Source organism: Sciurus carolinensis, chromosome 6, assembly GCF_902686445.1.
Source record: "Sciurus carolinensis chromosome 6, mSciCar1.2, whole genome shotgun sequence".
Lineage (NCBI taxonomy): Eukaryota > Metazoa > Chordata > Mammalia > Rodentia > Sciuridae > Sciurus > Sciurus carolinensis.
In genome coordinates this window covers 1153647-1176573 of record NC_062218.1, presented here as the reverse complement: position 1 = coordinate 1176573, position 22927 = coordinate 1153647, and the positions used below count along the sequence as shown (strand labels likewise).

General features: G+C 61.8%; 1 protein-coding gene across 1 annotated transcript in view; it reads left to right on the top strand.

Annotated features, from left to right (window-relative positions):
* Lpcat1 (lysophosphatidylcholine acyltransferase 1) overlaps positions 1-22927 on the top strand; it is a 44661-nt gene that overhangs the window by 9805 nt on the left and 11929 nt on the right. The window contains exons 2-7 of the mRNA XM_047555871.1: positions 7959-8101; positions 10275-10489; positions 15806-15918; positions 16984-17044; positions 19924-19982; positions 21979-22013. Coding sequence (XP_047411827.1) covers positions 7959-8101; positions 10275-10489; positions 15806-15918; positions 16984-17044; positions 19924-19982; positions 21979-22013 — 626 coding nt within the window. The remainder of the gene's footprint in view (positions 1-7958; positions 8102-10274; positions 10490-15805; positions 15919-16983; positions 17045-19923; positions 19983-21978; positions 22014-22927) is intronic.

Sequence of the window (22927 nt, the reverse complement as noted above, 5' to 3'; positions counted from 1 at the left end):
TCCCACCAAGGCCCGCACACAGACCCAGATCTGGCCCACCACCTCTTTGTGGTCATGAGCTTTACATGATTTTTAAAAGAAAATTTTATGACGTGGAAATGGTGAAGTTCATGCTTCCACATTTCAAAATAAAGTTATGTTTGGAACACAGCAACAGCGAAGAAAGGGCCAGCACTCTCTGTGCCTCTTTTGCTTCTGGTGCTTCAACTCTTAGCATTGATTCTGGAAACCACTCTTCCCTCCCCACTTCAGAGCGGGGTCTGAAGGAGTGGACGCACTTCATCTAATCAGGGTGCTCTGGTGCGGGACAGGAGGAGACTGCTGGCCACGCACCCTGCGGGTGCCAGTTCCAGGGGCAGCCCTTGGGGCTCTGCTGTGGTCATGCGAGGCTGGCCGGAGGGCGGAGTCTCAGGGCCTGGCGTCCTTGCTCCAGCTGAAGGTGCCTGGGCCGCACCTGCCCAGGAGCTCTCAGGTGTGGTCTGAACCAGGATTCTCAAAAGGCGCTCACTTCATATGCACTTACAGAAACAGTGGAAAGGGGCAAGCTGATCCTGCCTGTTCCCTGTGTCCCTGCTGCCCCCGGATCTCTCGGAAGCCGGCCCGCCTGGCCTCAGGGTTTGCAGGTGGCCAGGCCAGCCTCCTAGGTGGCCTTCCAGGGCGGTGCAGCACGGGCCTCCTCCTCCTGTAGACCTGGACAGAAGGGAGCGTCTGGCTCCTCCCCTGCAATGTGCCTAGTACATCTCTGTGACCCCCTGCCCTCTGGGGTCCTGGAGCCCTCCACAGCCATCTTTAGTGGTCCCAGGAAGGAAGGGCCAGCGGCCTGCATTAGGCTTGGTTCTGGATGTGTTTTGGAGGTGAATCCAGTAGGAACTGACCAGAAAGGCAGACCGTCCCTTGGGATGGGACCTGAAGGACGTCCTGTGCTGGAGGGCATGGCTGTGCCAATGACCAGCCACCGGTCAGGCTGCTGAAGGGGTGTGTCAGGAGGCCGGCGTGGACGCCACTGGAGGCGTGTCTCCAGGTCAGGGCCATACCCGTCAGGACACGCGTGTGCAGAGGGACTTGGCCCAGAAGGGGGGCTTCCCTGCAGGCCTGCTGAGGCCCAGGTGGCCACGCTTCCCACCCTCTAAGTCTGTCCACTGTGGTGCTTTTCCTCTCTGGCTTGGGCATGCTGCGCCCTCCCCAGCAGGGTCCTCTGCCTCCACTCTGACCAGGTAGCCTCCATGGCCTGGGGGAGGCATGGCCTGGCCTCCCTCACTGTGCTAATGCCTCAAAGTCCAGTTCAGGCTGGCCTGCATGGTTTGGTCGGTTCCAGCCCACTGTCCTATGCTGCTCTCCCAGTTCTGCCCCGGCCCTGACCTCTGGACTGAGGAGCTCAGGAAGGTGGTCCAGCCCTTGACACGTGGCCTCGGGTCGGCCCTGGGCCCCAGCACCTCTGCACCTGGGTTGGGGAGACCTCGGGTCACATCCTGGCGTTCTTTATCCCCCAGGGCTCCCATGTGACAGCCCCTCCACAGTCCCTGCATGTCCGAGGCCCAGGCGTGCGCTCCGTGTGCCCGGGCCTGTGGCCCTGGGACAGTGCTGCCCTCGGTGCTGAACGCTTACTAGCCCAAGCTGCAAGCTCGTCCTGTCTCCTGCCTTTCCTCTGTCGTCCCCTCAGAGCCAGCCCTGGTGCCCTGTGGGACCCGTAGCTGCCCTTGACTGTCCTACAGATGGCCTTTGACCCACCTGCCTGCGGGTGGCATCGCTGGGTGGCGTCCAGCCTCTGGTCAGCAGCCTCACTGTCTTGTGACCCCCTGGACTGTGTACAGCTCCCCAGGAAACAACCTGAGTTCTAGAGCCCACCCAGGCCCTGCCCTTCTGCCTGGGGCTGTACACTTGTTAGACACTGTGGTGCCCCTGTCCCAGGTCCTGCTGGGCACTTCTGGGATCTCGTGTGTAGCCCTATGGGGCAGGGCAGCCCCAGGACAGACACTTCACATCCCAGCTGGGCAGGAGACCCTGGCCAGGAGGAAGGCAGACGCTGGCGGGACTGGTGGACCGGGTGTGTGTGTCGTAGGCTGCACCTAGCACAGGAGAGTGTCAGGCACTCAGGGAGAGAGGCAGGGCCAGTGGTTCATGGGTCACCCTGGTGCTGGCTCCAGGCAGGGACAGATTGGGGCTTCGTCAGCATGCACCTGCACCTGAGCCCCGCATAAAACTGGGCCACACGTATGCATGAGAGAGCTTGGAGGGACACTCCCAGGACCAGGACCAGTGTCCAGTCTTGACCTGTGACTGGTCATCTGTTGACCCAGAATGAAGAACAGGCTCTGAAGGGTCACCCAGGCATGGTAGGGCAAGGACCTGGCCAAGTGGGAACTCTAACTGGGCAGTGGGGCCAGTGGTCCTAGAGGAGCATGGCTCTCTGGAGGACGGCCCTGCGATGGTGTGTGGCGTGGGGCCCTGGGACTCTGAGGAAGAGGCAGGGCCGGTCCTTCTGGCTCCAGCCCTTGTGCCGAAACCTGGACTTGTTTCCTGAATGCCATGCCTCTCCCAGGAGCCCTGGCCTCTGCCCGCTGTCCTCCCGCAGGGCCCGCTGTCCCTTGGTCTCAGCCTCCGCTTTGCAGCACCCTGCAGTCTGGAGAGTCCTGGGCTCCATCCTGCACCCACCCCGAGTCCTCCCCGCCTCCCCGGACCTTTGGCAGACAGCGCGTTGACCTGGAGAGGTCTCCAGAGCCGCCGCTTCCGGGGGTGCGTTTGTTCTCCAAGGCGCTCGGGCAGGGGCTGACCCCAGGATTGGGACAGGTGCCCCGTGGGCTTCCACAAGGCACTTCTGGAGCCTTGGAGAGTCGTTCTCCCACTCAGAGGCCAGGTGACCTCAGCGGTACCCAGAGGTGAGCCTCAGGGAGCTGACCCCATGCCACACTGGTGGATCTCCAGTCTGTCCTTCCACCATTTTCTACTCTGGAGCCAGCTCTGTCCTACAGCAGCTGACCTCTGGAAACCGAGGGTCCTCCACCAGCCCTGGGCAAGTAGGTGAGGCGGCCTGGGGTCCTCTTGTTAGGGCTTGCTGGCCCTGGTCCTGCCTGATGTGGTCCAGTCTGCTCTGCCTGGGCCACATGGTGCCCTGCCCAGGCTGCCAGTGTTCAGCCCTGGGCACAGGTGACGGTCGCCTGGCTTCTGCTGGCCTCCTGTGCTCCCAGAACCTCACCATGGGTTTGGAAGCTGCAGCACAGAGGCCAAAAGCCATCTCAGGTCTCACTGGCCCTCAGAGCCCACGTGCCCTGCTCTCTCAGCAGCCCCCGTGGACAGTCCCTGAGGACCAGGGGTAGAGGGACCTCTCGCCCACCTTCTGCCGCGCTGTCAGGCCTTGAGAGAGAGGTGGGGAGAGTGGCGGCGGCAAGCCTCTCTGGGGCCGATGGGCGCCCGACGCATCCTGGCCGTCTTCCCTGCATCGAGGAGCCTGCTGCCCAGGCGTGTCTGCGAGAGCCGCTTCACCTGTCTGGGAACGTGCGGTCTCCCTGGGCCAAGGTCCTGGCCTCAGAATGCACCTTCAGGGAGGCTGGCCTGGGTGGAGGCCGCCTGTGCCACATGGGCCGCACTGCCCACCCTGCTGCCTGGCCGTCCTTGACAGGTGCTCTCAGGGTGCCCTCACTGGCCGGGCCTCAGCAGCACCACAGCACGCAGGCCTGGTGGACGGTCTGTCCAGGCAGGTGCTGGCCGCCGCATCCCTCTGGCCCCACGCGGCACCCTCGTGTCTGCGGAGGTCTGACCCTTCCACGGGTGCTGCTTGTGCGCCGAGCTCGCACGTGGCCGTGGCAGAGGGGAGGTCCAGGCGCCCTCTGCGTCCCTGACCAGTGCCTTGGACTCTCCATCCACACTCAGAACAGGCTCCGTCCCTCCACGGTTCTCATCCTGGGGCTGCTTCAGATGTACATGGACTGTGCTGGTCAGCCTGGCCCCTGACGAGATCACAGCCGGTCCTAGACCACAGGCATGCAGCGTCTGCATCCTGGAGGCTGGTGGGTCCGGGCAGCAGGCTGGCTCCCCAGGACCTCTCCCTGGACACAGGCTCCACCATGTCCCCACATGCCGTCCCTGTGTGTGTCGTAAGGACTCAGAGTGGATTAGGGCCACTCTGGTGACCTCGTTCTCCCTTAATCGCCTCTGTGAAGGCCCGTCTCCAAACGCAGGCTCCTGTGGGGTCCTGGTAGGGGCTGACAAGGGCAGGGCCCGCGGCCTCTGCCACCACCCCCGTGCACGGCCCTGGACTTGTGCAGGCCCCTCTGCCCCTGTCTTGCTTGGCCCCTGTGCTGAAGCGCAGCCTGGCCTGTAGCCCAGGGTCAGCCACCTGTGGCTGGGCCCTCCCTGGGCAGCAGTAGGCTCGCTGGGCTCCATCAGGGCTCTGCTGACCATGTGCTCAACTGGCCCACACGCCTGCTCCTCTGTCTGGGCCGGGCTGGGGTCCACGGGGCTGCCCTGAGGAATGGACTCTTGGGCCTTGCCTCCCACACCTGGACCAGGTTCACACGCGGGGTCAGTCAGGGGACATGGGGTTGCACGTGCGGGCGTGTGGCTGTGTGGGTGTCAGTGAGCAAGGGCATGTGTCACTCTGTGTGGGTGTATCAGTGGGTGTGTGCAAGTGTCACTGTTCGTGTGTGTGCATGTGTGTCTCTGGGTGTCAGTGAGCATGGGTCTGTGTCACTGCGTGAGTGTATCAGTGGGTGTGTGCATGTGTCACTGTGGTGTCGACATGGGTGTGTGTCACCATGCCTGGGTGTATCAATGGGTGTGTGCGTGTGTCACTGTTAGTGTGTGTGCATGTGTGTCACTGGGCGTCAGTGAGCATGGGTCTGTGTCACTGCATGGGTGTATCAATTGGTGTGTGCGTGTGTCACTGTGTTAGTGGGTGTGTGTGTGTCACTGCATGAGTGTATCAATGGGTGTGTGTGTGTTACTGTGAGTGGGTGTGTCAGTGGGTGTGTGCGTGTGTTAGTGGGTGTGTGGGTGTGTGTCACTGCATGAGTGTATCAATGGGTGTGTGTGTGTTACTGTGAGTGGGTGTGTCAGTGGGTGTGTGCGTGTGTCACTGTGTTAGTGGGTGTGTGTGTGTCACTGGCGTGAGCATGGGCACATGTCCCTGTGTGAGTGTGTCCATGGACATGTGTCACAGTGGGGTGCGTCAGCCGACATGGACGCGTGCTCACTGTCGCCTGGTTCTGACCGTACCTGAGGTTCGGCCGTGTGTCTGGTTCTTGCTGGAGCTCAACTGCTCTCTCTTGGCCTGTGGGTCCCGAGTCCTGTCACCTGCCACCCTCTGGATTCGGCCTTGGCAGGAGTTCATGCCTGTTTTTGCCCTGCCTGGCATGGTCGGCTGTGAGCCTGGCCCCTGTGGGCTGCTGCTTAGCAGCCGTGCATGGGGCCCTTGCTTGGCTGGGCGCCGCCTGGACTGGACCTGTCGGGATGGGGGCACCTGCCCCCAGCTCTGGTGCTGCAGGGCCCTGCAGCTGTGTCGGCCTGCAGGGGAGGGAGTCCTTCCAGGGACAGCCCGTCACAGTCCACTTCTGTGGATGGTTTAGGACACAGATCAGCCTCTGGTAGAGGAGTCCCTCCAGCATCTTGTCACAAACACTGGGCTCCCGGGGAGGTGGCCGTACGCTCGCTGGGCTGGCCCCCTGGGGAGACAGGCTCCTCAGAGTAAGGAAGGGCCCCACGCTCCGCTTGTCTGGGTTGGGCTGGGCTGCTGGTCTCCACCTCTGTGGCCTTCATGCTGTCCGCATCCATACCTTCCCGTGACCTGCAGCCCCGAGCCCCAGCCCGTCACCCTGGGGACATGGCCAGTGTCCTCTGCTCCGCGTTCCTCCGCTCCCCAGACCAGCAGACTGGTCCCTGCCCACTTCTGCACAGGTGTCCTCTGGAGGGATGGTGCTCTCTGAGGAGGTGTCTGGGAGCAGGACCCAGAGGACCCGCTCCGTGCTGGTGCCACCCGACTCAGTGTCCAGCACGAGGCTCGTAACACACCCCTGCCTCCCTCCCCAGCAGCCTCTGCCTCCTGCAGCTCCTGGGGCAGAGTCCTCAGTTCCCCAAGCAGCCACAAAGGAAGGGGTCTGCTGGGTCTCAGGGGAGGAGGACGCAGCCCCCAGTCCTGGACAGGACTCCACGGCCCTGAAAGGATTGGGGCCACTCAGGGATCGGAGGGTCTCAGTAAGCACGTCGCAGACGGCCCCTTTCGCCCCTGACAGCAGATGGTAGGGTGATAGCCGAGGGCAGAAAGGGTGCAGCCTTGAGAAGGGAGACGGGTGAGGGACGGCCCTTGCACTTGGGATCAGAACCAGGTGGAACCTGGAGGGCGCTGGGTCCCACGGGGGCGTCAGGAAGTGGGTGTTTCTGAAGACGACAGAGTGGCCCCAGGAACCTGAAAAGACTCTGAGTGGACTCAGTGGGGGAGAAAGAACCTCACAAGAGCTGAAATGCCAGACTCGGGCTCTCAGAGTGGATGGTCAGAGCTGCTGCAGACAGTTCAGCAAACCAGGAGCTGAAGAGCCACGAAAGACACAGTAGTGCTGGAAGCCTCTGGGACGCTCGGTGGCCCGCGGCCCTGCACTGCGTCCCGCCATCCTGGCCGTGTGACGCCTTGGGCTTGGTCATGCCTGGGTCGCAGGTTGGACTGGGCCCTGCAGGTGCTGTGACCCCCGCTCTGCCTTCCTGGGTGAGGCTTGGTTGATAAGCTAGTGTGAACGCAGACCCTTGGCATGTACCCTGCTGTCCTCGCACCCGCAAGGGCCCATGGTGTGCTTCCATGAGGGGGGCGCACCATGTAAGCCCCTGAGCCCCCGCCCGAGGTGCCCTCGGATGGCCCGTGGCCCTCAGAGACTTCAGGCAGTGGCACTTAACGGCTGGCCCCACCCTGAGGGACAGAGGGGAGTGTGCAGGGGCTGGGGCACAGGTGTGAGACTCACCATGGTTACTTGTTGGACCACAGTCGGCTGCAGGAAGTGAGAGCAGAACCTCAGGTGAGCGAGACCTGCTGGGAGGGTCTCCTCGCAGACACACCAAGGTCCACCCAAGAAAAGCAGACTGCAGGCCTACAGCCATCCAGGAGCCACAGAGCAGCAGAGGTCCCACAGGGACGGGGACGGGGACAGGGTTGCTCACGGGGAGACCTCACCAGAAGAGGAGGCGGTGACAGGAGGTCATGTCACTGCCTGGGAACAGGTGGGGAGTCAGCCCCAGGTCGGCCTCTTAGGGCGCTGTGTGCGCATGTGTCACGGTAGCAGAGTTGGTGACAGCAAACACACAGGTGCCCCGAACGCAGCAGGCAGGGTCGCTAAATCTAGCGCCACTCAGAGCCACGTGACAACTCAAGTCCCAGACTCGCTCCTGGTTAGGGGCCATCGCCAGCCCACCACCAGCATCCTCAGGGTGTGGGGGGTTGCGACGCCGTCGCCCGGGGCGAGGAAGGCTTGTGCTGCAGCACCGCCCAGCGGGCAGCCACGGGCACACGTGAACACGAGCCCTTGATGCAGATTAGGCAGATGGACACTAAGTCCGGTGCCCTGATGTGCAGTATGCCCTGATGTCTGAGCCATTGCGAAAACAGGTGGATTCCCCACGAGCCCAGCCTGTCTCCTGCGGCATCTTCTGACCTGAGGCCCTTGACTTCTAACCCCATGGCCTCCACTGCCCAGGTTCAAGGCCAGCTCCTGCCTCCCAAGCCCGTGGCCGGCCTGTCTTCCTACATGGCCACCCTCCATCCAGCACCCTCGCTGCTTCAGTTGGCCCATGGTGCCAGCTCACGTGCTGGGTTCCCGTGCAGGATCCAGGGGAGCGAGGAGGCCGTGGGTGCCGCCCTAACCCTCTGTGGGGGCCTCTGCTGGGGCCCTGGTCGGAGCAGCTGCTGCAGGTGCACGTGGCTCAGGAGGGGCAGTGGGGGCTCCAGGGAGGCACAGTGTCCCCATGTGTCTCTCCCTCCCCAGGTGGCCTTCATGACGCTGACGCTGTTCCCCATCCGCCTCCTGGTTGCTGCCTTCATGATGCTGCTGGCCTGGCCCTTCGCACTTGTGGCCTCACTGGGACCTGCTGAGAAGGAGCCCGAGCAGCCCCTGGCCTTGTGGCGGAGGTAGGCGGCTCTTGGCGGAGCTCTGCGTGGGGCGCACCACGGACGGCCGTGCCAGCTGTCCCAGCAGCTTCACCCTCCCCATGTGGACCCTCCCTCTTCCCTTCTAAGCCCACGTCCCCAGGGCTGCCCTCCAGGTCATGCCAGCCTCTCGCTTCTTCCTTTAAGACTTACCGTTTCCTGCGCGCCCCTGCCCTGGTTCTGCTCTAAGCCTGCTTCTTCAGGGTTCTGTGGGCCACGTGGCCACTGTCCCTCATCCCCGAGCACAGATCCTTGACGACTGTGGCTGGGCTTCCTCTGCTGCAGAACCTGCCGCGAGTCCTTGTTGCCCACAGACTGAGGTTGAAGGTTCTGCAGCCACCGTCACCCGCTCTGGCTCTGCCAGTGGGGATCTCTCCCTGGACCCTCCGCTCCAAGCAGACTCCACCTGTGACACAGTGACCCAGGCCTCCTGCCCAGGCAGGCCTCCCGCCTGGATCTTGCACTTGTGCCGTGGACCAGGAGGGGCTGTGGCCAGGCGTGAGTGCAGCAGCCATGGGGGCAGACGGTCCCGGGCACAGCCTGCCGACCTGGGCTCACTGGGAGTGGGCTGAAAGTAACACATCCTGTAAGTCCAGTGAAGACCAGAGGTTCTGACTGACCACAGACGGCCAGCACAGCCCTGGCCTTGTGCAGAACCTCGGGCCAGCCCAGGCTCCAAGGCTGCGCACCAGGCACCATCTCTGTAGGTTGGGTCCTTGCTGTGCTGCATAGACCCAGGCTGGTCCTTGCCTTTAAGCACTGGATAGAAACAAGCCTCAGCCTAGTACGCAAAGTGTGGTCCGCCCCAGAAAGACCCAGCGTGGACCGTGGGTCCACGTGTCACTTAAGTCCCCAGTCCTCAGAGCCCCACGCCAGCGCCTCCGCTGTGAGCATCTTGACAGGGTCAAGGTAGGGACGTGGGTGGTGTTGTCAGGAGGGCCACAGCTGCACTGCCACCACGGGCCCCAAGCGTCAAGTCTGCCAGAAGCAGCCTCAGGTACCACGGCCCGTGCTTCTTAGGCTTTTCTAATCCTCTGTGAAGAGCACACTCTGGCTTGACATCCTTTAAACGCTTGACCCTAGAAAGTGAACTTGGTATCAGATATAATGAGGCAGAACAGATCCAGACAAACCGGCACAGCTCTCCACTTGTTGGTGAAGCCCTGCTGGCCAGTGTCCTGGTGGGAGCCCGAGGACGCCTCTCCCCACGCCAGCACCCCCTGGCGGGCTGTCGCTGGGGTCCTGTGTGGCCTGGTGGCTCTTCTTATCCTCCAGCAGCTCTGCTTTCAGCCAGCCTTGCTCCGGGGTTGCTGTCTACACAAGACACGCGTGTGCAGAGTGCTTCACGGCAGAGCGGTGTGAGATTCCTGTGGCGACAGTTTCCTGAGAGCTTTGGTGTCTGGGTGTGTGGAGCCTGAGGCTCCTCCTGTGTGAGTGTGTATGCGGGGGGGGGGTGTGTGCAAGAGCATGTTTGTGTATGCAGGTGTGTGCACACTTGCACAAGAGTGTGTGCAGGTGTGTGTGTTTGTGCAAGGAAGGTTTTGGGCTCTCATTTTCTGTGCAGGGATCTTACCCAGTCTGGTCAGCTCTCAGTGCTTGTCCCAGCAGGCCCAACTCCTTCTGGGGGAGCCCTGCCCAGGCGTGCGCAGCTCAGACCCTCCTACTGGGTGCCTCGCTGACGACTCCGCAGGGAGGGCTTGTAGCCAACAGTGGGATTGCTGCACTCGTAATTCAGTGGGGAACGAGCTCCCCGATCCAGGCTGCTTTCCACCGTCTGCTGCCTTCCTGCCACTTAGCTTCTAGCAGAAGCAGCTCGTGGGACAGCGCAAGGCCTGGCTCCAGGACCAGAAGTGAGGTGGCCACACCCAGCCCAGCCCTGGGTCCACTCCACGTTTTCATGTGCTGGGTGTTCTCGTGGCTTCCTCCACTTGGACACAACAGAAGGCCATCAGGTGGACCACCGAGCTTGGGGTGTAAAGTCTTTCATCCCAATCGAGTGGTGGACAGGACAGAAACTTCAGTTGTCGCAGGGGAGTGAAGGGAAGGCCGACAGCTGGGAGCCCCTCGGAGGCTGCGCAGGCTTGGAGGCCTCAGCCCAGGCCCAGCACCCTCCCCAGAGCACCCACTCCTGCGTGACACAGCACCTCTCTTGCAGGGTGGTGGACCTACTCCTCAAGGCCATCATGCGCACCATGTGGTTTGCCGGCGGCTTCCACCACGTGGTGGTGAAGGGTCAGCGAGCACTGCCCACCGAGGCCGCCATCCTCACGCTGGCTCCACATTCATCCTACTTCGATGCCATCCCCGTCACCATGACCATGTCCTCCATCGTGATGAAAGCGGAGAGCAGAGACATCCCAATCTGGGGAAGTGAGTGCACCCCTGAGGGATTGGGCCAGGAGCCCTGGGACCCTGCCCAGGAGTGAGCCCCCAGCTAGGAGTGAATTCCTTCCTGCTGAGTGAGTCCCCTAGGAGTGAGTCCTCTTCCTGCTGAGTGAGTCCCCCTAGGAGTGAGTCCTCCTGCTGCTGAGTGAGCCCACCTAGGAGTGAGTCCTCCTCCTGCTGAGTGAGTCCACCTGGGAGTGAGTCCTCCTCCTGCTGAGTGAGTCCTCTTCCTGCTGAGTGAGTCCACCCAGGAGTGAGTCCTCCTGCTGAGTGAGTCCACCCAGGAGTGAGTCCTCCTGCTGAGTGAGTCCACCCAGGAGTGAGTCGTCCTGCTGAGTGAGTCCACCCAGGAGTGAGTCCTCCTGCTGAGTGAGTCCTCGTGCTGAGTGAGCCCACCCAGGAGTGAGTCCTCCTGCTGAGTGAGCCCACCCAGGAGTGAGTCCTCCTGCTGAGTGAGTCCTCCTGCTGAGTGAGTCCTCGTGCTGAGTGAGCCCACCCAGGAGTGAGTCCTCCTGCTGAGTGACTCTCCCCCTCCAGGAGTGAGCCCCCACCCAGGAGAGCAAGAGAGAAGCCCTCAGGACTGCAGCTGCCCCCTCCCTGTGGCCTGGGAAGCCCCTGCTCCTTCCTTGCCCCCGACCACAGGCCCCCCGTGCTGTGGGCTCCTCGGGTTCAGTCTGACGGGCCTGGTGCCCTCAAGGGCGAGCTTCTGCGGACGTGGGCATCCAGGGTCTCCTGCAGGTAGAAGTTAGTGTCCTGGGCAGGCAGTAGGTCTCCCTGAGCGCTGGTGACCCCCACGGCACCCTGAGCACCAGGGCTGCTGAGTCGACCTCCAAGGCTCGTGGCTCGACGTAACTGAAGTCTTTCTGTCACCTTCTGGGGCTGAAAGTCACGTCACATAGGACAGGCCCTGCTCCCTCCCAGGCTCCAGGGGAGGCCCTCCCACTCTTCGGCACCCTTGGGTGTGTGGCCCAGTTACTGCAGCCTCAGTGCCTGGTCCCTCGGGCTTCTCTCCTGTCCCTGCTCTGTGGTCTCTTGTAAGGACACTCATGCTGGGTGACCCGGGTGACCTTGTCTTGAGATCCTTAACTGCTGTACCTGCAAAGACCTTCCTTCCATGAAAAGCTACGTGCGCAGGTTCTGGGGTAGGACCTGGACACATCTTCAGGGGCCCCCACTAGCCCAGGGCGCTGCTGCTCAGCGGTCAGGAATCCAGACCGTCTGCTGGCCCCGAGTTACAGAGGGAAAACCTGCTGAGCCCCATGGCCTGAGGGCCCTGCCAGCATCAGGACCCATCGGGAGGCCCCAGCCCAGCTGCCCTCCTGCCCAGCAGAGGCCACGTCTGTACCTTGATCCTTTGCCACCAGCTGGGGTGTTCTTCTGGAGTGGCGTGTGCCTGAATGGACGTAGAGACGCCGAAGACGAAGGGCGGGGTGCTGACCTGCCGGGAGGGAGGGAGGACTGCGGGCCCAGCAGGGCAGGAGGGGCCCTGCTCCCCGGGTGGTGTTGGCGCTGCAGCGGGCGCTTCCTCCCAGCCCCGGGTGCCGTGGAGCCAGTACCACAGGTGTCCAGGCCTGGGGGAGAGTTGGGGTGGGATGCTGGTCAGGGTGGTGAGTGCCTTTCTGGGAGGAACAGGGTGACACCATCACCTGCGTCCGGGTGAGTGGACACTGCAGTGGACAACAGGCAGCAGACAGTGCGGGCAGCGTCCTCTGCAGCCCGCCCTGCTGGTCTGGCGGGGCTTGCGTGCTGGCTCTCGGTCGCCAGGCAGTCCTCACGGAGGCAGGCGTGTGGGGCTCCAGGGTGGACTGCGCCCCTTCCGCCGCTGGCCTGCGAGGTTCCGGGAGCACCTGCAGGGAGGGCGAGGACAGGTCCTGGCCCATGTTTCTGAGCTGTGCTTGGAGCCAGGCCACCTCCCTGGGCCTGGAACCTCAGGGGCTCCGCTCTGGCCTCATGGGGACAGGGCAGAGCAGGACCTGGAGTTGCTCCCAGCCCTCGCTGTTCCCTTGGTTCGTCACTGACAGGATTGGTGCTGTTGGTCTGCCTCCTGGAGGTGCTGCTGAGGGTGGACAGCCCCGGTGGGCACACACCTGTGCTTGTGGGCACTACAATGACAGCGGGCCTCCTGTTAGACCCCGTCTGCCTCCTTTGCTGGGAGGCAGGCACCTTCTCCTCCCCTCAGCCGTGGGGAGGAGACACGGGGCCCAGGCAGGTGACTGCAAAGCCCCTGGCAACACTCAGATCCTCCTAGCTCTCACTACGTCTGTGGCCCTGCAGGCTGCTCCCACCCCAAAGCTGCAGCCAGAACCCTGCTTCTCAAAGGGACAAGGCCACATCCTCACACAGTGGATTTGGGGACGCATGTGGCCAGTGGCATGGGCACTTGTTTGGAGACTGGAGGGATCAAGGACAAATTCCTGCACCACAAACCGCAACTCAGAGTCAGTGTCCGAGGAGCCCCAGGGGCTGAGCTGCGCCGTGGGCTCACCGCAGCTTGTCCTGAGCCAGAGATGCAGCTTCTGTCTCTGTTAGCTCATTTTGGTTTCACCTTGCCTTTCCAGGCAGCTGGTCCAGTGGAGAGGCCAGCATGGGGTGGCTGGTCAGACTGCACAGGCCTGTGCCTGGGGGGGTCACAGGTCAGCAGATCCATGTCAGTCACAGGGCAAAACCACCCTGAGTGAGGCCTGGAGGGAGGTTCGCGATGCCTGCGGCCGTGGGCCGTGCGGGTGAGACCAGCCCCCAGCCTGGCTCTCCAGTAGAGTATAAATGCCGAGTGCCTGGAAGTCGTAGGTTCCCTGGATTTCCAGAAAGCCAGGTAGATGATGACAATGTGCTAATTTGCAGTTTACTCTGATAACTCCAACAGGCCTTCCTGAGCCCCTCAGGGTGTGGTCCCTGCAAGGGGCCAGAAGGCCACGCTGGGTCTGCCAAGGCGGCGTTTGTTCTGAGTGGTCTTCTATCAAGGCTTCAGGCTGCGGGTTGCCGGCATTTCCAGGGAAAGACTGGGTCAGGGGACGTTGCTGTGCCAGCGTTCGCGCACACCTGGGCTTTGAGCATATGGCAGGTGATGCCTGCCCGTGCACACCCAGGTGCAGGCCCAGAGTCAGCGTCGGGGGGCCGGGTGTCTTGTCCTAACTCCAGACACCCGCCCTGTCAGGAGGAGCCATCTTTACCCTGTCCACTGTGCAAGTCCTTCCTATGCATTTCTCCATTATTTTGTGGACAATGCAGAGACCAAGGAGTGACAAATAACTATTAAAAATGTTAAGGAGCCAGGCATGGTGGCATGCTACTGGAGATGCTGAGGCAGCAGGATCTCTTGGCCAGGGGTTCAAGGCCAATGTTGGTAGCACAGCCAGACTAAACAAGTAAGTAAAGAGAAATGTGAATTAGAATTGAAACGTAGCCCAGCCCACACTCTGCCCCTCGCTGGCTGCGAGGGTTGATGTGTCAGGGAGGCGCTTGGCTACGCAGGAACCAGGGAGCCCCCAACTGCAGAGCTCAGCCACCTCACTGGGGTGCCAGCTTGTGCAGCTTCGGCCCCTCCTGGACCCTGGACAGCCCACAACTCTGTTGAAAAGATGAGTTTGACTATTCTGAGCTTGTACTCTCTAGAGCCACCAGTCCTGGTGAGAGCCACCAACCAGGGACGTCCTGGCTCTCTGCTTCCTCGGCGTCCTCTGCACATGCCTGTCCGCTTAGGAAGCCTCCTGTCGGTGCACAGGCAGGCATGCCCACCCAGCTGCTCTTGTGGTGCGCAGTGTGCTCCTCTGCGCTCTGGAGCATGCTGGCGAAGCTCCACCCAGTGACTCCTCCTCAAGCGCCCCTCCTCCCGCGCCTGCTGGCACCAGGCTGAGCTGGGAATGCCCTCCTTGGCATTCAAGACAGAAAAGGAGAATTCTGAAGCCCAGCTGCACCCACAGGACGGGAGGCGCTGAGTCCAGAGCCCTGGCGTGCCTCTGGGAAGTCCTCGGGCTTCCTTGGAAGACGGGGACGGAGCCACAGGATCCCTTCCTTCCTGCTCACATCACGCCTCCACAGTGTCCTCTCCCTTTATTCTCCTACCCACGCCTGGCCGGAGTCGCGCTGGTCAGGATGAGTGGGTCCCAGGATATCGGCACAGCCAAGTGACTCAAGATGTGGAAAACAGGACCATTGAGACCCACATGTGTCTCCAGCTGTGCAGAAGGGTCCAGGGACCAGCCGGTGACTGCAAGCTCAGTGGGATTTTCTTCTCGTTCAGTAAACTTTGTCTTTGCTCTTTGGAAGACCTCCAAGAAAGAAGTTGTGAAATACTGTGCTTTACAGTACCGAGGCTGAGCAGAGGACCCGAGGCTGAGGCCGGTGGTGTGCCCAGGGGGCCAGGGACGGGGGAGGGGTGATCCAGGGGGTCAGAGTGGCCCACAGGACGGGGAGGGGTGATCCACGAGCCCAGGGGGCCAGGAGGACGAGGAGGTGGCCCACGGGAATGGGGCAGGGAACAGCCGTGCTGTGGCATGGCCCGCCCTCTTCTCAGACGGAGCCGTGACTGGGGACAGTCATCCTGTCTGTTTCTGCAGTGATTTCCAAGAAGCGCCCCCAACTGTGAAGCCCCTTACGGCCGAGCTGGTGCTCTGGTGGGGCCATCACTTTCTGCTGAGTGTGGTCCTTCCCGCTGTGGGCCTCAGGCCACACCTGTGTGCATTTGTGGGGCTGCTCAGACGGGGCGCCTCTTACACCTGGAAGCCAGATACCCAGGTGCTGGCAGCCGCAAACCCTGGGGCTGCTGTCTAGGCACTCCTCGGCTGGCAGCTGCGTCACCCAGCTCTGCCCCTCCAGGGGCTCCTCTCCCTGCCCCTGTTTTCCTGATAGGATAGCAGTCCTTGGATAGGACCCCATAGGCCAGGTGACCTCCTGTTAACCTGCAAACCTGTTTCCACTCAGGGTCACGTTCAGCTGACTTAGGGTTCAGCTGGTCTTGTAGGGGACACCGTTCAGCATACAACAGGGGCCTGGGGTCTAAGCCACATGTGCAGGAGCCCTTGAACCCCTGCTCTGCTAATAGGGTGACCCCAAACTTCCTGCTGTTGGCAGGCCAGTCTTCTGCCCTTGCTCCCCGTCCTGGGTCATGTCCTGGGAACTCTTGTGCTTATAGCCTTGTGGATTGCAGGCTTCCTGCCAGGGCTAAGTTTGGGGGAGGTTCGTGTCTCACCCGATTGCTCACTGCCGGGCCCTGGGCAGCCTGTGGGTGTCAGGGTGCCATGGGACCTGCCCCCATCCCACTGTGTCCAGGCCACTCACTGACTCCACGGCCAACTCCTCCAGCTCTGATCAGGTACATCCGGCCTGTGTTCGTGTCTCGGTCAGACCAGGACTCTCGCAGGAAGACAGTGGAAGAAATCAGGAGACGGGCACAGTCGGGCGGCAAGTGGCCACAGGTAATGCCGTCTGCTTGTGTCTGGACGGGGTTTCCAAGGCATGCAAGCAAGGACACTCTTCCTGGGTGCTGGGCTTTGGTTTTGTCCTGGTGTGTGAACCCAGGAATGTACTCGCAGTTGCAGGGCTTGCTATTGGTTTTGGTGCCTGGGATTTAAAATGAGAAGAAATAAGAAAGCAGTTCTGCAGCGTGAGTGGTGCAGGCACGGTGCAGACCCTTTCTGTGTTAGCTGCCGGAGTGTGGCGGCTGCCTCCCAGAACCCTGGGCTGCGCTTCCGCTCCCTGGCTGCGCTCTCCGTGGGCAGCAGCTATGCCCTGTTCCCTGAGATGCTTTGGGTCTGGCCTATGCTCTGGTTTTTCCTTGTCAGTTGACCCAACGTTAGGAGCTGGGATTTCAAGGACCCAGCAGCCCACAGGGTCTCCTGACTTCCAGGGTGCCTGAGCTGCCCCCACACACATTAGGGCCTCCCTGCCTCTCTGAGCTAGGCCTCCGTGGGGACCAGGACTGAGCCGCGAGGCACTGGCTTTCCAGGGTGTGGGGAGGTTTTCCTTTGCTCAAGTCAATATGAATAAATCACCGAATGCCAGTGTGGACAGGGGTCCTTCCCTGTGGATTCTGTGAGCATTTCCTGTGGCCCAGCTTCCCCCGCCTGCCCGGCCCTTTCCTCAGGGTCGGGCCCGCCCAGGGTGCCTCCAGCTGGGTGCCTCCCTGCTGTCGGCCTCTGCTCTCCACCTTTTCATCATGAGGAGGACGACAGCCTTCCCTGGGACGCTTATTCCGGGCTGAGGACGTGTTGTATCTGATTTCTCCTGTGAGTTGGGCCCCTCGGGAACCCGTCTCCAGGAGCTGCTGTGACAAGTCGCAGGCTCTACGTCTGTGGCCTCATGTCTCCAGAACCAGGAGCTGGAACCCGTGTGTGCTTCCCCTGCGCGGCTTAGCTTTCCACCTGAATGCGACTAAAGAGCCTGAACTGCGTCAGGGCAGAGAAAATAGGCGGGAAGGACTGACACCTGTGTTCTCTGAATCACTGTTTGGTTTCATGCTGACTTTGTTTTTTCATTTCAAGATAATGATTTTTCCAGAAGGAACGTGTACAAATAGGACCTGCTTAATTACCTTCAAACCTGGTATGTGTTTTTTATTTTATTAATCTTTCTCCTCTGGGAGGGGTATACCTTAAAGTGATATTTTTAAGTAATGTCATATGTAGATAATAAAAATTTCTGCTCTTTTTGTGTATGCTGGAGTTCTCAGAAATATCCCTGAGTCACAAGATAATTATAATGCACCTATTTTTTTAAAAAAGAAAATATAATCAAATGAAGAACAATTTTTTAGAAATCCCAAGAATCCTAGAATTAGAGTCATCAACTCGGGTGCTTGGGGGAGGCTGTAGAAGGTGGGCTGAGACCGGGGTGCAGGTGTTTGCCCTCTCTCGGGTCCAGGCTAGGGGACCTGGAGTCAGTGGGCCTCCTGGCCTCCCAGGAGGGCTCCAGCCACCCACCCTGGGCCGGGCAGCCCCACCGCTCCCAGCAGCGCCTTCCCACCTGTGCTTTGCCCTTCGCGGGAACCCCAGGGGCAGAGCCCTGGGTTGCTCAGAGCCCCAGCTGGACTGTGCCCTTCTGCCCAGAGGGAGCACCGGATGCAGGAGAACCGGGGTCTCCTGCCGTGGCCCCAGGAGGGTGGCGGATCCTCTGGCGCTGGCGAAGTTGTTTGGCGTTCTGCACAGCCCTGTGTCCTCCGTAGCGGGTCATTTAGGAGGCAGGTGGTCCAGTGACCTGCATTCACCCTGGGTGTGTGTGCAGGTCCCAGGCTGCCTCAGGCCCTGGGGGTGCCACCTGCAGCACTGGCCATGGTGCTGTCCGGCCTTCAGACTCAAGAGCCCAGCTGCCCCTGCTCTCTGGAGAGCCGCTGCTGGGAGCCAGCTGTCTGCCTGTGCTGCCTGGTTCCTGTGTGCGATCACACCCTCTGCTCAGATGCACCTGGTCCTGTCCCCCGTGAGCAGAGGGCAGGATCCATGGGCAGAGGCAGGTGAAGGGAGCAGAAAGCTGTGTTCTGCACTGCTCTGATCCAGAGTGGGCACACCTGGCTGGGGGGTGCTCTACTTAGTGACCAGGACCAGGAGAAGACTGGCCCCAGCCCACGTGGGGCCTGTGAGGCCCCACAGTCTGAACCCCCTGCCCCGCACACAACCTGTAACCCAGACTGTGTGTCCCCAGGGCCAGTTAGTGTGTCCCCAAGGCTACCACAGACAGAGAATGACCCGAAAGTGAGTTTCAGGTCCCACCCACGCAGGGCGTGTGCGAGGGGCAGGTTCCTCGGGGCAGGCAGCCAGTCATGGAAGCACCGTCTGCGAGGAGTCTCCCGCTTTGAGGAGTGGCCACCAGCATCGCTCTTCAGGGGCAGCTGGTCTTCATGCATTTGAGGACTTGGGACATAGAGCAGAGCGAAGCCCCTGAGCAAGGTGGCAGCGTCTCAGAAGATGGAGCAGGGTCGGTGCCTCAGCCCCACACAGCAGGCGCAGGCAAGCACTCCCGGGATCCTCTGTGAAGACAACCTGGTAGGAACAGCGTTGGGGACAGGCAGGCTCCAGTCCCCAGGACCTCGCAGGCCAGGGTGGGTCACGGCATCACCTGGTGAGGCTTGTGGGTGGAGTTTCCAGGAAGGGAGTCTGTCCTCTGGGCTCAGTGAGGGTCCCTGTGTGCGGCACCCTATGGCGGCGGCATCTGGAGCGGCAGCAGCTTCCTGCGTGGCTTCTCTGACCCCACTAGGGCTCAGCCAGGCGGACCCAGGGGCCCTTGCTGGACCCCAGGTTGCCTGCGGGTCCTGAAACCTGGGAGGAGCTGCCCCCAGCTGGTGTCCATCTCAAGGACTCAGGCATCTCGTGCAAGCCTCTCTGCCAGCCCAGAGGTCTGATTCTGTCTGCGTCTACCCTCACCTGACCCCCACGTCCAAATGCACACTTTGCCTGCGTTCCAAAACGGACATATGGAACTTGAAACCAAGGTTCTTTCCTTTGGTTATTTCTGAGTTATAATGACGGCTCCATTACACATGGCCAAGATGGTCCCTGAGCCGGGACAGCAAACGCCATGCCCCACGCTCAGTTCCATGAGGTAGGACTGCTTTCACCAGCAAGTACTTCTGAGAGATCCAGGTCTGTCTGGCCCTGCCATGTCCCTCCCCTCTCCTGGCGCAGGGCCACCCCCCATCCAGGGACACAAAGGCAGGTGAGCTGTGTTCCTGCCTGCTGCTCAGCCCACAGGGAAAGGGGTCCCAGATGTCAGACCAGGGCCTGAGGCAAAGGCCAGACACGGGTTGCAGGTGGATGTCCTGCATGAGGCGGGACAGTCCTGACTGGTCAGCCACCAGGGAGGGAAGAGTAACCTCAAGACCGTGTCGGGGCAGCCCCGTGTGTAAGGAGCCATGCAGAAGCCCCGAGCCAAGACCAGCCCCAAATGCCTGAGCCGGTGAGTGGGAGGGCCCCTGGCGGCAGCTAGAAAACTTCAGGCCACTGTGTCCTCCTGGGACGCCCATCTGGGCCTTCTACCTGGGTACTCCTGACACCTAGGGTTTTTAATAGCTTTAAATGGAAATCAAGGTAGGGATCGAACTTCCTAAAGCAATTTGTGGAGCATGCCGTCAACTAGAGGACACAGTGCGCAATGAGTGGTGTCCCCGGCGGTGCTCCTGCAGGCCTCAGTACCAGGCAGCACCAGGGTCTGCCCCAAGCACAGGAGGCCTCGCCTCCCAGGATGCTTCCGGGCTGCTCACTTTCAGGAGGGGACCGGCCGCGGCCTGGAGGTGAAGGCCAGACACGCTCGGCCACCTGCCTCCTGTGCTTGCTGGTGCTGAGACCCTCGAGGCTCCCTGGTCTTCAGGGCAGCGCCCACCTTGCAGATGTGGCCCTGGTTAGAGAGCCCTTGCCCACTGGAAGGCCTGGTGGGAGGCTGGTTTGAACCAGGCCCCGCTGCCCAGCAGTGAGACTGCTGTCCTTTCCTGGCAGGTGCGTTCATCCCCGGCGTTCCCGTCCAGCCTGTGGTGCTACGATACCCTAACAAACTGGTGAGTGCTGTTTCCTGAGCTGGTGGTGTGCACTGCGCAGGACGAGACTGCAGCGTCCAGGTGCACCTGTGTGGCCATTTCTCTGCACCCCATGTCCACCTGACCTGGTGGATGGAGCTCCGCACACACCCCTGCATGGCCACGGCCCAGAGGGCAGAACTGGCTCACACTGGGTTCCCGATGTGAGTGTGTCGGCACCTGCACTGCTGATGAGCCCGAGTTCCAGAATATCCCTGGGGTGGTGCATCAAGTCCCACTCACAGGTCAGGAAGCGGTGGCCTCTTCCCCGTGTGGCTCGCCCTGACGTTTGGTGAGAGGCCCTCTCCCCCTGCAAACTCACATTCGGGCAGCTTTAAAATTAGGGACATCTGGGCTGGGGATATAGCTGAGTTGGTAGAGTACTCGCCTTGCAAGCATGAAGCCCTGGGTTCCATCCCCAGCACCACCAAAAAAAAAAAAAAAAAAAAAAAAAAAAAATGAGGAACATCTCACTGCTGGCAGGCTAGGGGCTCGGGGAAAGGGGCTCGGGGCTGTACGTGCCGTGCCTGCGCCGTGCCTCGGTCCACGCTGAAGTATCCCTTGTTAAGAAAACGTAAGAGGAGTCCTGGGGCTTCTGGTGGCCTTGGGCACCCCCGCTGGGAAGAGCCTGAAGGAGCTAGTGCCAGCCCAGCTGCGCCCTCCCCAGGCGCCTGGTGCTCCCACAGGTGTTCCTCAGGCCTGCCGCACCTGCACGTCTGCTGTGACCCCTCGGGCAGGTGTCCTCGTGCCTCGTGGGCTTCTGTGGTCAGGAGTGTGCGTGGGCTCTGCAGGTGTTTTGGGTGGAGTCGACCTCCCTAGAGGTGTGCTCGCTCTCTGCAGGGAGCACTTCCTGTGTGTGGATTGTCCTGTGCCACAGGAGCACTCCCAGGAGAGAAGCCTGTGGCACAGGACCCCATGGACCGTGTGGCAGAGACGCAGACCACGTGTGGGCACAGGGCGCAGCCCCACTCCACAGCCTGTGTGCTGCCCTGGAGGGAGACGTGGACAGGGCCAGTGCAGGCCATCCAAGCAGCCAGTTAGCAAAACGGCAGTCCCTGGAGCTGAGCCTCGGCCGTTCCTCACGGGTCGCGGAAGCTGGGAAGAGCCCTTCTCTGCCCACCTGTCCTGAGAGCCAGGCACCCCATGTATGCAGACCAGGATCCCCCGGGCAAGCCTGCCTCAGTGCAGCTGACTCCCCGGCTCACGTGCGCATCCGAGCCCTGTTCCTTCAGCTGCTCAGCTGCAGGAAGACCCTGCGGTGAAGGTCCACACACAAATCTGCGTGGAGGAGCCGGGGTGGGCGGGAGGGGGCAGGCGGGCGAGGAGAGGATCGCCCACACAAGGTGACTGGCACCAGCGTAGGAGCCTCCCAGGCAGTGACTGGCAGAGCTGGGGCTCGGGGGCTTCTGAAAGCCCACAGATGGTACACACCGATGGGACGGCCAGGTCCCAAGGCGGCCAGGGTCAGGACAGAGGTGGTCAGTCCCCAGCCAGGGACTGACCCAGGGAGCATGTCTGTACTGGAGAGTCTTGGTGTGGATGCCGGGGTGCAGGGGGCGCAGCATGGGAACAAAGCTGCCGACAGCACCCGCAGCCAGGTGTGGGCAGGACCTGCAAGGGAGGTCCAGCACGGGCAGGTCAGTGCGGGCAGGACGGGTGCTGGAGGGAGGCCGTGGGGCCTGTGAGAGTGCTCGAGAGGGGCAGCCAACGCAGCAGCCCCGTGCTGCGGCTGAAGGTCAGGACGCGCCTGGAGCTGGAGAGGCCAAGAAAGGAACCGGCTGGGCTGAGGCGGGCACTGGACTTGGAGCCTTGTTGCCAAGAGGAAAGATGGGTGTTTGTGGGGCGCGGGTCCTCAGGGACCAGGGGTCGGGCTGAGTTCAGCAGGAGGAGGCGAGTCTGCGGCTCTGCCAGGCGGGCTTGGGGGCAGATCTTGGCACCTGGCTGCAGGCCTGACCTGTCTCTTCCTCCTGTGCCTCAGGACACCATCACCTGGACGTGGCGAGGACCCAGAGCGTGAGTCTCCCCACACCCTCGTTTGTCCCGTGGCTCTGTGGAGACACGGGCCCCGGTAGCCCCTCTGTGCCTGCGTGCTTTTGCAAACGTGAAAGCTGCCATTTGGCAGCAGTCAGGTCCAGCCCACTGTGGGAGCTAATGTCCCCATAAGGCCCCCTCCCAGCGTGCCTGATCCAGGGACTTAGAGTTCCTCTGCTTCAGCACCTTCGGGAAGGTAACTGAGCTCTTCCGTTCCATCCCGCGTCGTCAGCTCAGTAGCTACTACCGTCCACCTGGTGGGCCCATGTTCAGGTGGGCACTTTGGTCAGGCATGCAGCTGGGTAGTGCTGGAGGAGGGAGGCTCTCTGGGGTTGCCATCCCTGACCCCTGGGACAGCCACCCAGTGATTGACAGCCGTACAGAGTGAGAGGAGCTGGGGGAGCCCAGGTGCAGGCTCCCAGGACACTGGTGTGTGAGCTGGTGTTTGGAGGGAGGAGATGGCTGGTGGTGCCCAGGACTGGGCAGCCTCCAGGCCTTGCCAAGGTCCCTGGACAGAATGCTAGGGAGGTGACAGGTCAGGTGTCAGCCCTTCTCGGGCTTGAGGGTGGACTGGGAGAAGGGCCAGGGAGGGACTGCTGTGGGTCCTGTGTCCTGGACTTGCAGCTGGCTCACATGGTGGGGCAGATGGGCCCATGCAGAGAGCCAGGCAGCAGCTGTGGGTAGGGCTGGAGCCGCTCTGGGGCCTCCCCACTTCAGAGTCCTGAGGCCAGCGGTAAGCGGGAGCCTTGGAGCCAGGCTGCAGGGGCAGCGGCATTTTCGGGGCTCTGGAGAGCGTGGCCTGTGGCTGGGGCAGGTGTCTGCAGATGAGGATCCCTGAGCAGGAGGCAGCAGGAGTGGGCAGCTTGTGGACGAGCCAGAGACAGGACACGCATGGG